A 13768-nucleotide genomic window follows, 5' to 3' on the forward strand; every position below is an offset into this window, starting at 1 on the left:
TAGAGGGGATTTCAACATTGTTTACTATGACGATGTATTGTAATGGGTTTAGATACTACCCCAAACCCAAAGTTTGGTGGTAATATCTACTCTTTTGCATTGGATTCATCTTATGAGCCTTATGCAGTTACCTTAAGTAGACTCCTTGATAAGAATCAATGCATTTCGTGTAAGCTTCAACTTACAGGGGGCATTTGTTGAGGAAGCCTTTTAGCTTAAATTCACTGCATGAACAATCCCTAAAGCCAAGCAAACTTGCATGCACCCCTATGTGCATGGATACAACCTCCTACTTAGAAATCCCTAACACATGTTTCTTATTCCATGCACACATACTACACTTTAAAGCCACAAGCTGCATATTGTAGCTCACATGCTGCTTGCCCCTTCATATTTGTGGTGCATATCCCTCTTGCCTTAATTTCCACTTTCCTATAAGCCACTATGCTTACCCCTTTGTAATCTCTCTCCAATTCTAATCAATCAAGCAAGTTATTTTCATTCTATATTGTGTGTCGAGCTCACTCTCTAATCTACTCCTAATTATCTATTGGCTATGGTGCAACCATGAATGCCTCATTGGTCTATCCACGATAAGCTTTACATATTTTTTCAAGTGGCTTTAGTCTACCTTGATGTGGAAGGCCATAACGGTAGAAAAAAGTGCATCTAGTAGAGTTTGAGTCTACTTCAAACATGTTTTCATAGATTATACCAATGGAGTTTTGCCTTTTTCCCAAGTTTAACAAAGTGTTTATCCCTAATCTTTTTATTAAACCTTGAACATTTGAATCAATTCAAAGAATGTTTATTTCCTTCACTCTCCTTGCAATGAATATGAGGCAAAGCACCTTCAAGCTCTTTGCGGTGGAAGGTTAAGTCTTCCTTGCTTCTCTCCCTCTGTAGGCGAGCTTCCACTACGCTAGACAATGGCACAACTCATCGAAGAAGAGAATGCGGCTAAATCTACTTGAAAAGTGATCGGATTTCTAGACCAAGAAGCTAATCCTTACCTTGAAAAGATCATTCCCAATCAAGCAAGTCGACTCCATTCCTCCGTACAAAATTGGAAATAAAAATGAGTGAAGGATTAAAAATAGTGGAAGTCTATTGAGCCTACAAATCATCAATTTCAAGCTGACTATGTGCACACCCCATTTTTGTACCTTGTTGCATATGTGTGCATGATAGCATTGTAAGGAGCCCAAACCCTTTAGCCTCAGAATGGAACATTGTGGGAAGCCTTGCATTATGTGGAAGTAGACAATCTGTATGAGGCTACATCTCTATGTGGTGCTTAAGAAAACAAGGATGCTCCTCCACATTACATGCGTACGTCATCGTAATTTTTTTTAGACCGCAAAGCAATCCGAGTGGGTTAATGGCCATGTAAGTGATGTTTTCAAAAACCATACATAATGTAGCATTTGATGTTTTTGTTCAATAGCCTACGCAAACAATTAACATTTGGAAGACTGTCTTCGAGTTCTATGTTTTAAACTTTGAATTCCGCACAAACATAAGGGACATTCTACATCATAGAAATGTTACTTTGAATAAGGTTTTTAAAGCATCAGTAGAATACTTTTTACAGTACTGTTTGGCATGCCCTATCAACTTCGATATTTTATTAACACCCATTATTAGAGGTGCACTCGTGCGAGCACAAAGAAAATGTGAGATGTTTGATTCGACAAGCTAGGAAAAGATAGATAGAATAAGAAAGGCTAGAGACAAGCTAGAAAAATTAGATATAGAAGTATGGAGAGAGAAAAAGGGAGGATGCCTTCGGTTTAAAGAAGTTGAGAGCCATAAGGTAGCAAAGGTGGTGGAAGGGTGGGTGAAGTCTAAAAATGAACTAGAGCGAAGGAAGAAAGAGGACATAAAATTGTGTTATAATGACTATCTCTTTGCTTTCTTGTCAATCAAGACATTGCAGTAGGACAGTAAAGAACATGCATCATTTTCAATGATGCGAAGGATGGACTGCCCCAAAATAACTTGGTAGTTGGGGTCCCTATAGAAGTCCACAATAGCAAACGAGTGCATATATTTCACCTCCACAAACTTATGTAGCTTTCTTGTCAATCAAGACATTGCAGTAGGACGGTAAAGGACATGCATCATTTTCAATGATGCGAAGGATGGACCACCCCAAAATAACCTGGTAGTTGGGGTCCCACCTCCACAAACGTATGTAATATGAATATGACACATGGATGTTATTGATATCAATAGTGACTCCATACAACGCACAACATGTTCAGAGTTGATATTGTTCCTTCATGATGTCAATTATTTTACATGCATTGATTATTGAATACAGACATGACCTTCATGCACAATTGAAAATTCTTGCATTGCGGCACGATATCCATTCTTTTGGTATATGCTCCAAAATAAGGCCAGAGCTATGGCCTAGTTTTCTATTTCTAAGGTCCACATTGTTTTCTTCCCATGAGATCACACATTGTGAAACTAAATCTTCGAGTCAATTATCCTATTTTCTTGAAAACATCATTGCTGCCAAAGAGTCCTTCTCTATGGAAGATAAAATAATAATGAATGAATGGAAAGGTCAACAATAGAAGAAACCGTCTCTCCTTGGGTACCAATCTTTCTTGGAAGTATGAGTCAATGTTTTCTTCCTTAGCATCATTTTTTTAACATCCATATGCTCACTTGTTGCAACATGTGCTGCGGCTGTTTAGATGGTTCATGATGCCTCTCTTTCAAAAGCTACAATTATGAGGGGTTCCTAAGAAGCCCAAGGCATAAGGGGCCTTTTTCCCATAAAAATTAGAAATAAATTCACTAAATTTCAAGGTTTTTACACTAACCTCCTCTAGTTTTTGGAAGGGTTTTGCCACTTCTGAATTCCAGCACAAAAGCTAGATTCATTTTCCCTTTTTATAGGACTTTTGGAGACTTGGAAGCTCCCTTTCCTTTTAAAATAGAGCTGGTGGGGTTAGCTACCTGATAAAGGCCTTCAATCTTCTCAGCCTCCTCAGCACGTCCACTGTTCTCCAGTCCAAAACGTATTAGCCGGTAGGTTTTAGTTGTGGGCACAATGCCAAAGTCCTGCATTTCGTAAAAACTTGCCACAGCCTCATCAACCTTGCCTGCCTTGAGAAAGGCTGCAAGCATTGAGTTCCACACTACTACGTCGAGACTTTGGCAATGCTGTTGCCTCACATCAAGAAAGACTTTGTGGGCCTCTTCCACATAACCGGCCCTGCCAAACCCATTTACCAATGCACTGTATGTGAAGGGATCCGGCCGACACCCCCTTGCTTCCATATCCTTGAGCAATTGCCTTGTGATCTCCAACTCGCCCCCTCTAGCACATGCATGGATCAATGTATTGAAGGTAAATGCATTCGGCTCACAGCCAGCACGCACCATATCTTTGAAAATCGTATACCCACCTTTCGTCATACCTCGTCTGGCAAAGGCATCAATCAGAGCCGTGTACGTGACCACATTTGCCTGAATGCCTCTTTGCTTCATCTCCAACAAATACTTTAGCGCTGTCTGCACGTGCCCACATCTGCCCAATACAGTGATGAGCGCCGTGTATGTCACAACGTCGGCCACCCCAGGCTTCTCCTTCACCTTCTCAAATAGTGCTTTAGCTGCCCTGGCCTTCCTTGCCTTACCAAGGGTGCTGATCAGAGTAGAAAACGTAAATGCATCCGGATTAACACCTTCCTTCGCCATCTCTCCGAGCAATGCCGACACTGCTGCAGTGTATCCTGATCTTCCAAGTGCTTTGAAGAGGGTGTTGTACAAGATAAGGTTGGGTTTTATCTGCAAACCAATCATATCCTTGTAAAGCCGATAGGCTTGATCCACCATCTGGGATCTGCTGGAATGGTTTATCAAGGTAGAATACGTGATGAGATTGGGTTGAATGTTCAGACTCTTCATGTCATGATAAAGCATCAAAGCCTCAGTAAGATTGTTTATCCGACCCTTCATATCAATCAGCGTATTATACGTAACGACATTGGGCTGGACACCATGACCTTGCATCTCTAAAAAGACTTTCATTGCATCATCTGCTCTACGCTCGACTGCAAACCCTTTTATGACACAATTAAATAACTCAGGCCTCAGTTGTCCTGAATTTGCAACTAGCTCTCGCAGTAATGTGTAGGCTGTGCCAGCTTCTCCACTTTGAGACCAAGCAAATATCAGATCGTCAAGAATTGTGGAGCAGGGACCTCTCCCTCTGGACTTGAGCTCCAAAAACATTTCATGGGCCTCTTTTACATACCCAGCTTTGACCAAGGCACCTATCAAAACTTTAAAAATGTCCATATTTAACCTCAGACCAAGACGCTCCGACTCTTTGATGAATTTTTCTGCTTGTTCCACATAGCCAGCCTTGCTGAGGCTGGATATTAGCTCACCATAGATTGATTTCTTATACATCCCACCTGTACCCACCATTTGAACAAACACTTGTATCGCATCATCAAGTTTTCCCAACCTTGCAAGGCCACTGACCGTTTCTAAGAGCGCCTCTGTGTTGGGCATCTCATTTCGTGTTTGTATCTCCTTGTAATGTGCATATCCTTCTTCGACCCGGCCTTGCCGGCAGAGGGCTATGATATGCATGCTGCCATGATTATAGCTGCCAGCTGGTCTTAAGTTTTCATCCTTCCCAAAATCAAAGGATGAAGAGTTTTTATTCCTATTGCTACTGTCTTGCTTGCCTGCATACCAAGAGAAAATAAATACGAGATACGCTGTCAGTAATGCACTCAAAAGGGTGGCCACAATACATATGCACATGCTTCCATATACTTGAGACACTGGTTTTTCTGACTGAGATTCTATATAGCCCCTAAACATCTTAAATCGGCACGCACGACCAAAGCGTACAGCCAAATGCACCTTTTTTCGAGTTCTTGAACATCTTTTTGAAGTCAATCTTCTTCTTTGATGGTAATGTGGGGTTGACAGCAACTCTATAAGTTGTTGTCAAAAGTTTCTCCCATATGTTTTGTAAATAAAGGAATGTATTTTTATTGTGCCACATACACATACAGACTCTCCCCCTACGTGTTACCTCTGTGTATTGCTGATTTCTAAGTGATTAAACCCAGCAGCTCAAATTTTGCAGATTCGTAAGCATACAAGCACAATGAGCTTGCCTCGAGGGTCATCAATCGCACTCCTCTCATTTTTGGGGACAGATTGATTTTCTTGCGTTCATTACAAACCCAGACATCTAATGCTATCTATTATGGTGGATACCACCCCTTCCACAGTTTCAAAATACCATCACTTTTGAGTGGAAAGAGGTGTAAGTGCTACACTCGCAGAGGATCGTGGTTATAGGCAGACAAAATCAGTGCCTTAGATGTCATGAGATGGGGCATCTCGTAAAGGACTTCCCTAGAGGGCGGCAACAAAGACGGATTGGTCGCAAAAGGGGATGGCACTCACAGCCACAACCGACCCAACAGAGTCCTACATGGCATCACAGAGGCGTCAAAGTCAACACTCTTTAGATGTCATGAGATGGGGCATCTCGTAAAGGATTTCCCTAGAGGGCGGCAACAAAGACGGATTGGTCGCAAAAGGGGATGGCACTCACAGCCACAACCAACCCAACAGAGTCCTACATGGCATCACAGAGGGGTCAGAGTCAACAGCAACAGAGGGCTCAGTAGCAGCACAGTATTGATCATACATAGAGACACGCAAGTAGATAGGCTTCTTTACATACAGATTGTGAGACAAAGGATGGATGAGGAAGAACAACCCCCAAACAGACCTCTGGAGGAGAGGTTACTAGATCAGGATCGAGAGGATGTTCCTCAGCAACTGGATAGAGAAATAGAGCATGAGGATCAGCAGTCGGAGGCAACTCAGGATCAGCCTGAGGTGCCGCATTATAAGCTAGCTCAACAGCCTTCGGACTCATTGGAGATCCAATCGCAAGTACCTTAGGCACTACTGGGGGTGAGCAGGAGAGTGAGTCTCCTTTGATGCAGAGTAAAACTATTCAACAGGTTTTGCATCACCACAAACGTCCCAATATCCAAGATCTTGCCTACCCATTTCTTTCCTGTGGCCCATGGAGATTTTCAAATATTTCTTTGAGGAGTGGACTATGGGCCACTATGTGTTGACATGTTTGTCCTGCAGTCGTCACGAGGACGTCATGTCATTCTTGGTCCAGAGAGAGCAGCCATGATTAGAATCAAAGAGCAGGTTTTACATCGGATAGGGATATCTATTGGATGAGGGAGGATGTCTATGTTATCATACAAGAGCACACGATGGTCGAGGCCAGCTATTACATGGATATCAAACAGTTTGCAGATTTGTTTGAGAGCCAATTCAGTAAAGCCTTGATGAAGTTGGCTTGGTCAGAGATGTGCATCTTGGTACCTTCCCTGGGCATTTGTGGTGGACGAAATCTCTTCTGCCTCTTACAGTATGGTTGTGCCATAGATCCTTTTATGGGGCACAACATCCAGACATGTTATGGTGGATGCGGATGATTTTGGAGCCACAGCTCAGGGGTTTTACAGTCCCTGGGCTGCTCTAAGCAACTACGAGAGGTTTCTTATAGTGGATACTTTATATCAATCAGGTAGCTAGCACTAGACATTGTGGTTTTGCTACATTGCCTGATGCGGACAACACTTTTGGCAGATTTGTGTAGATGTTTTACAAACAGACAGTTTCATTACCCGTTCCTGATTAGAGTATCTTGTACCTGGATATATATTTGTATGGGATTTTCCCCCACGATCTCATTCTATATCTTTCATGGGTTTTCCCATATTTCTTGTATATGGACCTATGGTTGATTTATACGTAATGCAAAAATTCACAAGCCCCACTTTTTGCTCAAAACCAAAAACACACACACACACACACACACACACACACACACACACTTTTTTTAGTAAATCTATTTTGATTAATTTACCTATGGGAAACCTCAAAGCGAGGAAAACCCATCAAAAAGATCAGATACAAAGGGCGGAACACAAAAGTGTTCAGCGATGTGAAAGCGCTAAAAGCAAACATAGAAGAGTTGCAAGATTTCCAGGGATATGTCCCCAATATCAAAGGCAAAATGTAACGATTGCCTCAACGAAATCTTGAACAATGGAAAAGGATCTGCCTCATGCCGGTGAAACATACGGAGATTGCGATGGTGCCACAAAGACCATAGCGACCAAAATCTGACCCATGTGAATAAGATGGCAAATCGTTGGGGAAGAATGCCAAAAAGCCAGAATCGTTCATGGAAAATTGCCGAGGGAAATCGAAGGTGCATACAAGTAGAAACACGGCGAAGGAAAGCTCTGGTGCAACGACAATCCCAAAGCAGATCCCTGACAGTCTCATCAATAGCAGAGCAACTGACACAAGAGGAGCTAATGCGACGCTACGCAAGGAGAGTTCCAACCAGAAGAACTCCTAGCAAACAACGCCAAAGAAACAGACGCTCCTTGAGAGGCAAGCGAGACTTCCAGATTGCAGTAAGAGCCTGTCTCTACCATTGATCGAATTTGTGTAAAGCCCAAAGCGCATTACAGTGATCAACCAGCCAAGAGTCCTGCAGAAGAGAAGCATAGATATGGTGGGCAGAAATCGCATCCAAAGGAGTGTCCCATTAATTCCAATCCTGCGTCATATAGTAGGCATGCAGACTTCACATTGTGAAGCTTTCATCCGAGTTACAACCAGTTGATAGTGTGCTAATTCTTTCTATCTGTTGTGGTGTGTATGCCCTATTAACTACCTTATTTTTGTGCTAGTTTTTCCGATTTGATGCTTCTTTTAGTGCTAGGCTTCATTTTGGTTGAGTCTGCCCTTGATCTCCGTAGTCGTGACAGAACTCAGTAGCATGAACTTTGTGTTGATGTATGCTCATGTGTGTGTGCATGTGGTGTGTAGTGTTTGGGAGCATATGTTAGTACCTAGGAACGGAAAAACGTATTGAATGTATGCGATCAAATGAATTGCACAATGCACACTCTCACATGCCAAGGCCAGATAGAAAGCTTTCAGTAATTCAATTTGTACGTACACTCTGAAGCGCCCAATCCACTTGTTGTGAAGAGGTAATTGTCCAAGCTAGACAATACCCCAAATGCCTGTCTTTTTTGATAGGTGGCACTATTTGACAAGGCCATTAAAAAGAATGCCAATCTTTAACATTCAAGGCAATAAGCTGGCTTACAAAAATTCACAGGCAACCCAGCTGCAAGGCACAAAGAACACAAGCTTTCTTAGTCATCTTGACATCAGAGGGTCATTCTGAGGCATAAACCTAGTGTCATCAGCATATGCTTCACCCAAAAAATGTTTGCTAGGAGGTAGAAACCTAACACACTCAGGTGATCCATATATATTACCAAAAGATGATAGTCAATGGCATACAATAACCCACGTAAAGGACAGCCTTGGCATACTGATCATCCAAGCGGCCAAGCTTCAGCAAGTTCATACTCTTAGAGACACTGCAATCATACAGCCAATATACAGCATTTTGCACTCAAGGACCAAGACTCAATTTCTTCATGGTACCTGCTATGAAATCCAAATACACGGAGTCAAATGCTTTTTCTATATCCACTTGTAAACTCAAACATCTTGTGCGGTATATATTTTTTTTCCCGAGAAAAAAATCCTTCTATTAGTTAATGAAACTGCCCATAGGGCTACAGCCACCTCTACTAGAGAGGGCTACAACAATCACAAGGGGAGACTCTCCCAATGAAAAAACAGCATATGTACAATGAGGCTAAATCAGGAGATGGGAGGAGGGAAAAGCCACGCAAGTGGATGGTAGTGCCATCTGACCACACCCTGGACTATGGTGAAGAAAGGCCCAAGGTGCCAGAGTCGAAGGAAAGCCTCTCTACGCTCCTGCATACGGTCGGAACTGCCCTGGAGTCTCTCGAACTGTCCCTCAGAGTATGGATTAGCTCTATACAAAAATCTCGAATTGTCTCTGCTGGTGGTACAGGGCGAGCCTCAAAGATGCTGAAGCACCGGGCCTGCCAGATGAACCAGAGTGCCAAGCCGCAGACGAGCTCCCAACACTCCTCTCTCTCACTCCACCACTCCTGTGGAGTAAGCTTTGTAGCACGCTCGAGTGTAGGTAGACCCCACTGTATCACTATCATCCTGGTGGTGAAGGATAGCTCAAACTGTACTGCCGGGCCCGTGAGAGTGGACCAAGCAGCTGCCCCCCAAGTGTACTGTGGTGCTGTGGAAAGAGCTGGCATCAGTCGAAGGACATGAAGCCAAACCTATTGTGCCATAGGACAGTCCCAAAGACAATGGTGCTGACTCTCCACAAGATGGTCACAAGCTGCACACGCTGTCGAGAGACCACTATGTACAAGCCAGCTCCCCACTGTTGTAGCTCTATGTGCTACCAGCCATTGGAACAAAGTGACTCGCCGCGGTTGTCTGGCATCCCACAACCTCGCCCAAAAAGCTGATAAGAACTCAGCTGTGAGACCCTCCTCCTGCCAATGAGGTGCTGCAGCAGGGCAAGCCTCTCTCCGTGCTGCCAGTATGTGACGTCCCAGTCGAACACTATACTGAAAGAAAGGGACACCTGGATGGTCGGCTGAGGAGAAAGGGTCCCTCCAAAACCACTCTCCAGGATCCCACTGCACTCGTGCCAGTGGACAGCTCTCCCAAGCCCACAGCCTCCAGTGGCCAGTCTCAAGAGCTGCTAGGTTAGGATCTATAAAACAAGTCCTCCCACAGATGCCCACAACCCTGATCCTCTGAAAACGACACTCTGCAACTTGTAGGGCCTCGACTGAGACTCTGTGTAACCGACCCCACCCTGTAGCTCGAAAAACATGGAGGATATCGACTCTGAGCAAGCTCGAACTGCGATGAGGACCGCCAGTCCCGTGAAAGCCCCCATCCATTTGGGCGCTGCTGGCTCGAGAGGTGTAAGCCACTCAGCAGGTACTGCCTCTATGATGTCCTGACACATGCTCTGCACCCCTCTCATGCCGTGTAGCTGGATGCTCTGAAGCTCCTCTGACAAAACTAAGAACTGTAGCCAATCACCGAAAGTGCGTGTTATACCCTCTACTATGGACCCCAAGAGAAATGAGGCCTACTACCAACCAAGTGGCCTCTCTGAGTGCTAACCATGGGGTTCCAAACAAGGGGCTCGGGCGCTCCTCCGTGCAAGTAGGCTAGTGCTGCTCCAGGCCTCTCCCCAACTGCTCCAAGGAACGAAGGAGGCTCACAGCGAAACGGTCCTCTAGTCCTGTTCAAGCCAACTCTGCACATCTCTGTGAAAATCCATCTGATGGAAGGTCTCCAAGGACCTCCAGCCTCAGGTACTCTAGCTCTTAGCCGCTGAAGCAAAAACTCCTTCCAGGGCTCCTCCCCTGGAAGCAGTCCTCTAACAACAAACTTCCCAAGGAGGGCTCTGCTTTGCTATGAGAGGTCTATGATCCCCAACACCCCCGAGAACAAGGTAGAGTGATGACCTGCCAAGCCACTTTGGCCCGGGCTATCTGAGTATCGTGCCCTGACCAAAGAAAATTCCTGATCAGCCTCTCTACCTGGCTGATGCGAGAGCTCGAAAAGATCCAACAAGATGTAATGTACCACATAGTAGCCAACAGTACCTGGTTGGCCACTACAACTCTGCTTGCCAAAGAAAGTCGGACTGAGCTCCAATGTAACAACTTCCTCCTGATGGACAGAAGGAGGGGAGCAATCTGTTGCTCAAGAGACAAGCCCAAGCCAACTGAACAGCCCAAGTAACGAATAGCGGTCCTTGGGAGATCCATCCGAAACCCTCACCTGGCATCCAATCAGGCGTCGGAGCACTGGCAACCGAGAAAGCCACTGTCTTCCTCCAGTTGATCAGTGCGCCTGATGCACAGCAAAAGGTCTCAAGAGAACCAGGATCACCAGATTCTCAACGCAGAGACGTGCTAGGGCAGATGCCTCCTAAAAAGTAAAGATGTTGTCAAGGATACTGAGCCCCTTGACAAAACCTGTCTGAGTCCCATGTATAATGCTCTCTAGAAGAAGAGTTGTTACTGGATGAAATTTTTAACTTCGCGGCTCGCTGCTGCTTCTCGCACCCCCTCCCCCTATCGCCATCGCTGCCCCCCCCCCCACACACACACACACTACCCTCGCGTAGCCCCCCTGCCTGCCCTCTAGCGTGCAGCACCCCTAGCCGCCCCCTGCGCCGTCCGCCCAACCCGCTGCCACACCTGCCGCCTCCCCTTAGCCACCTGCCCGCTGCCTTTCGCCAGCCACACCTGCTGCCCACCCCTTCCCCGCTGCCCGTCGCCAGCCCCCCTCTTGCTACCCGTCCCACTCTCCGTCCGCTGCCCGCCCGCTGTCACCCGCCGCTACCCTGTCCACCTGCTGCCCCCCTTTGTCGGGCCCGCCTTCCAGCAATTTACCTTTAGCCATTGCCCCTCCTGCTCCTTTCTACCTTCAACCACTCTTGCTTGTCGAGCCTCGCCAACATCCTTGACGTGCTCGGTTCCGTAGGAGTTTCCCTCTTCATCGACGTTTCTCCGCCTTTTCTTCACAGCAGCAGACCCAGATGGAGGCTCATGCTCCGCCATAGAGGAACTCCAATGAAGTCCCCTCGCCCGACCCCGCTGACCCACCATTCGACTTGCCCTTTCAACGACAAAGCAAGCTAGCCTAGCCGCAGAGGTAGAGCGCCTGCAGGCGACTTCCGTCATCTACAAGATTCTTGGCACCAGACCTAGCAGAGGAGAGCTGCGTGATCTTCTCCACGCACGCCTTCTCGCAGAGGTGGGCAAGATCTTGGACGTTCAAATCCTCAGACGCCGCTACTACCAGATCGAGTTTGAGACCTCCGAGATGGCGTCCAAGGTCATCGCCATGAGCCCTTTGACCATCCGAGTAGTTCGAGCCCACTTTCGACAATGGAGACATGGTTTTGACCCTCCTTCAGATGTTTTGGTAGAGGAGGCAGACATTTCCATCTCCGTCTGCTTTCCTGAGGGAGCACCTACCACTTTTGTCCAGGATAGGCTCAGTGATTGGAACTGTCCTGGAGACACCTCGCATGGCAACCTCAGAAGCTGCCAAGGCGGCCGGCATTCCCTCAATTCGCGTTCTGGTTAGGGATACTCACACTCTCCCGAAGGTCATCCTACTTCCTTGGGTGAGTGAAGGTTGGTTTAGAAAGAGCGTGTAGTATTCGGGCCTCCTAAATCAGTGCTTCATTTGTCAACAGATGGGTCATCTTGCGAAGGCCTGTCCACGGAGGAGGCCCCGACCTACACCACAGGCCCAGCCCCAACCTGCAAGGGCTGGCCAGCAGCCCCACAGGCAGAGACACAGAGCCCACAGGCAGAGACACAGAGCACACAGGCAGAGCCACCCTCGGAGCCTGGGGCTCCAGCGGAGAAGGGATGGCAGCAGGTTCATGGTCGATGACGGCAAGGGCCACAGCGACAGCCTAGCACTCAGGGTGGTCCTCAGGCGCCTGCCCAGCAGCAGTGGGTTCCCACAGGGAACCAACTCGGTCCTCTTGAGCAGGACGAGGTCCCTGCTCTAGCCCTCACCTCAGCTTCACCCTCGACAGCCCCGCCTCCTACTCCCGCGGCCTTGCTCCAGTTCCACAGTTGACACAGGGGGCAGGGCCATCCCCGGCTGCTAGGAGATCTCTTGGCAACGCCTTTGCCACGAGTCGCTTGGCGAGAGAGGGACAGCCTTTCTTGCGACCCCCTCTACAAGTACAGACGTCTCTCTTCGCAACAATCCCTCGTGGTCTGACGAGCTTCGATCGGCACCGATGGGACTTCTTTGACTACGACTTTACACGCTTTCTCGACGACTCCTCAGCAGACCATGAGGCAACCTGCTTCAAGGTTCATGTTCTGTTCCTTACAGCTAGGGGGATAGAGGCCTTGGACTCAGCGGTTGGCTTCTCTTTTCCCCTTTATGGCAGGGACCAGACTGAGTGGACTCTCGACTCAGCGTTGGAGTGGCTCCAGACACAAGCCCTAGAGTTCTCTCACCACATGGGAGACCTAGGAGTTACAGACATGCTTCAGACTCTGTGGCCATTGGCCAAGTTTGTTGTGACCCCTCCAGATGCAACAGGATGTAGACTCATTGTGGTTCACTTCTTTGCTGATACACATTGCCCGCCATGCTATGTACACATTCATGAGGACTCCTGGACAGAGGAGGTTGCTTTACGCACGGCTCGGTCTACTTGGGCTTGGCCCAGGCACTCTTTGTAGTCACGCCTATCTAGAGGACGCTCACATGCAGATTACTCCCCATCCAAGCCAGCCTCGAAGATAGCACGTTTAGCTGTTGCAGAAGCATCTGTTCTCTCTTGCTCCCCATGAGGATCCTCTCATGGAACGTGAAGGAATTAGGTGGGCCCCAGTTTTAGCGTCAGAGGGGTCGATTGCGTCAGGAGCTTCAGTGTTGCCTTGTGGGAGGAGAGATTAATCTCCTTACACTACAGGAGCATCATCTGTGTGAGAGCCGCATTAGACGATGTGGTCAGCCTTCACAAGTGTGAGCAGGCTCTTGAGACCTTTTGTTGTGCATCCGACGCACTGATCAACTGGAGAAAGATAGTGGCTTTCTCGGTTGGTAGTGCTCCTGTGCCGGATTGGATGCCAAGTGAGGGTTTCAGGTGGATTCCCCCAGGGACTGCAGTTCATTACTTGGGCTATCAGGTTGGTTTGGACTTGTCTCCTGAGCAGCAGATTGCTCCCCTCCTCCT

At 47.1% G+C, this 13768-nt stretch overlaps 1 protein-coding gene across 2 annotated transcripts in view; it reads right to left on the bottom strand.

Moving 5' to 3' along the window:
• Positions 1 to 2198: 2198 nt before the first annotated feature.
• The window catches only part of LOC147424304 (uncharacterized), a 101410-nt gene continuing 89840 nt past the window's right edge, over positions 2199 to 13768 (bottom strand). Inside the window, exons 1-2 of one of the 2 annotated variants that reach the window (XM_086500826.1) lie at positions 8066 to 8493; positions 2199 to 4721 (exon numbers count right to left, since the gene is read on the bottom strand). In XM_086500826.1, the coding sequence (XP_086356952.1) occupies positions 2911 to 4721; positions 8066 to 8171 (1917 nt within the window). In that variant the 5' untranslated portion in view covers positions 8172 to 8493 and the 3' untranslated portion in view covers positions 2199 to 2910. Of the gene's footprint in view, positions 4722 to 8065; positions 8494 to 13768 lie in introns of those variants that run through there. The other variant, XM_086500825.1, reaches the window with a different exon arrangement.

The sequence above is a fragment of the Adiantum capillus-veneris genome, chromosome 25, assembly GCF_014529385.1.
Source record: "Adiantum capillus-veneris isolate H3 chromosome 25, ASM1452938v2, whole genome shotgun sequence".
NCBI classification, from domain to species: Eukaryota; Viridiplantae; Streptophyta; class Polypodiopsida; order Polypodiales; family Pteridaceae; genus Adiantum; species Adiantum capillus-veneris.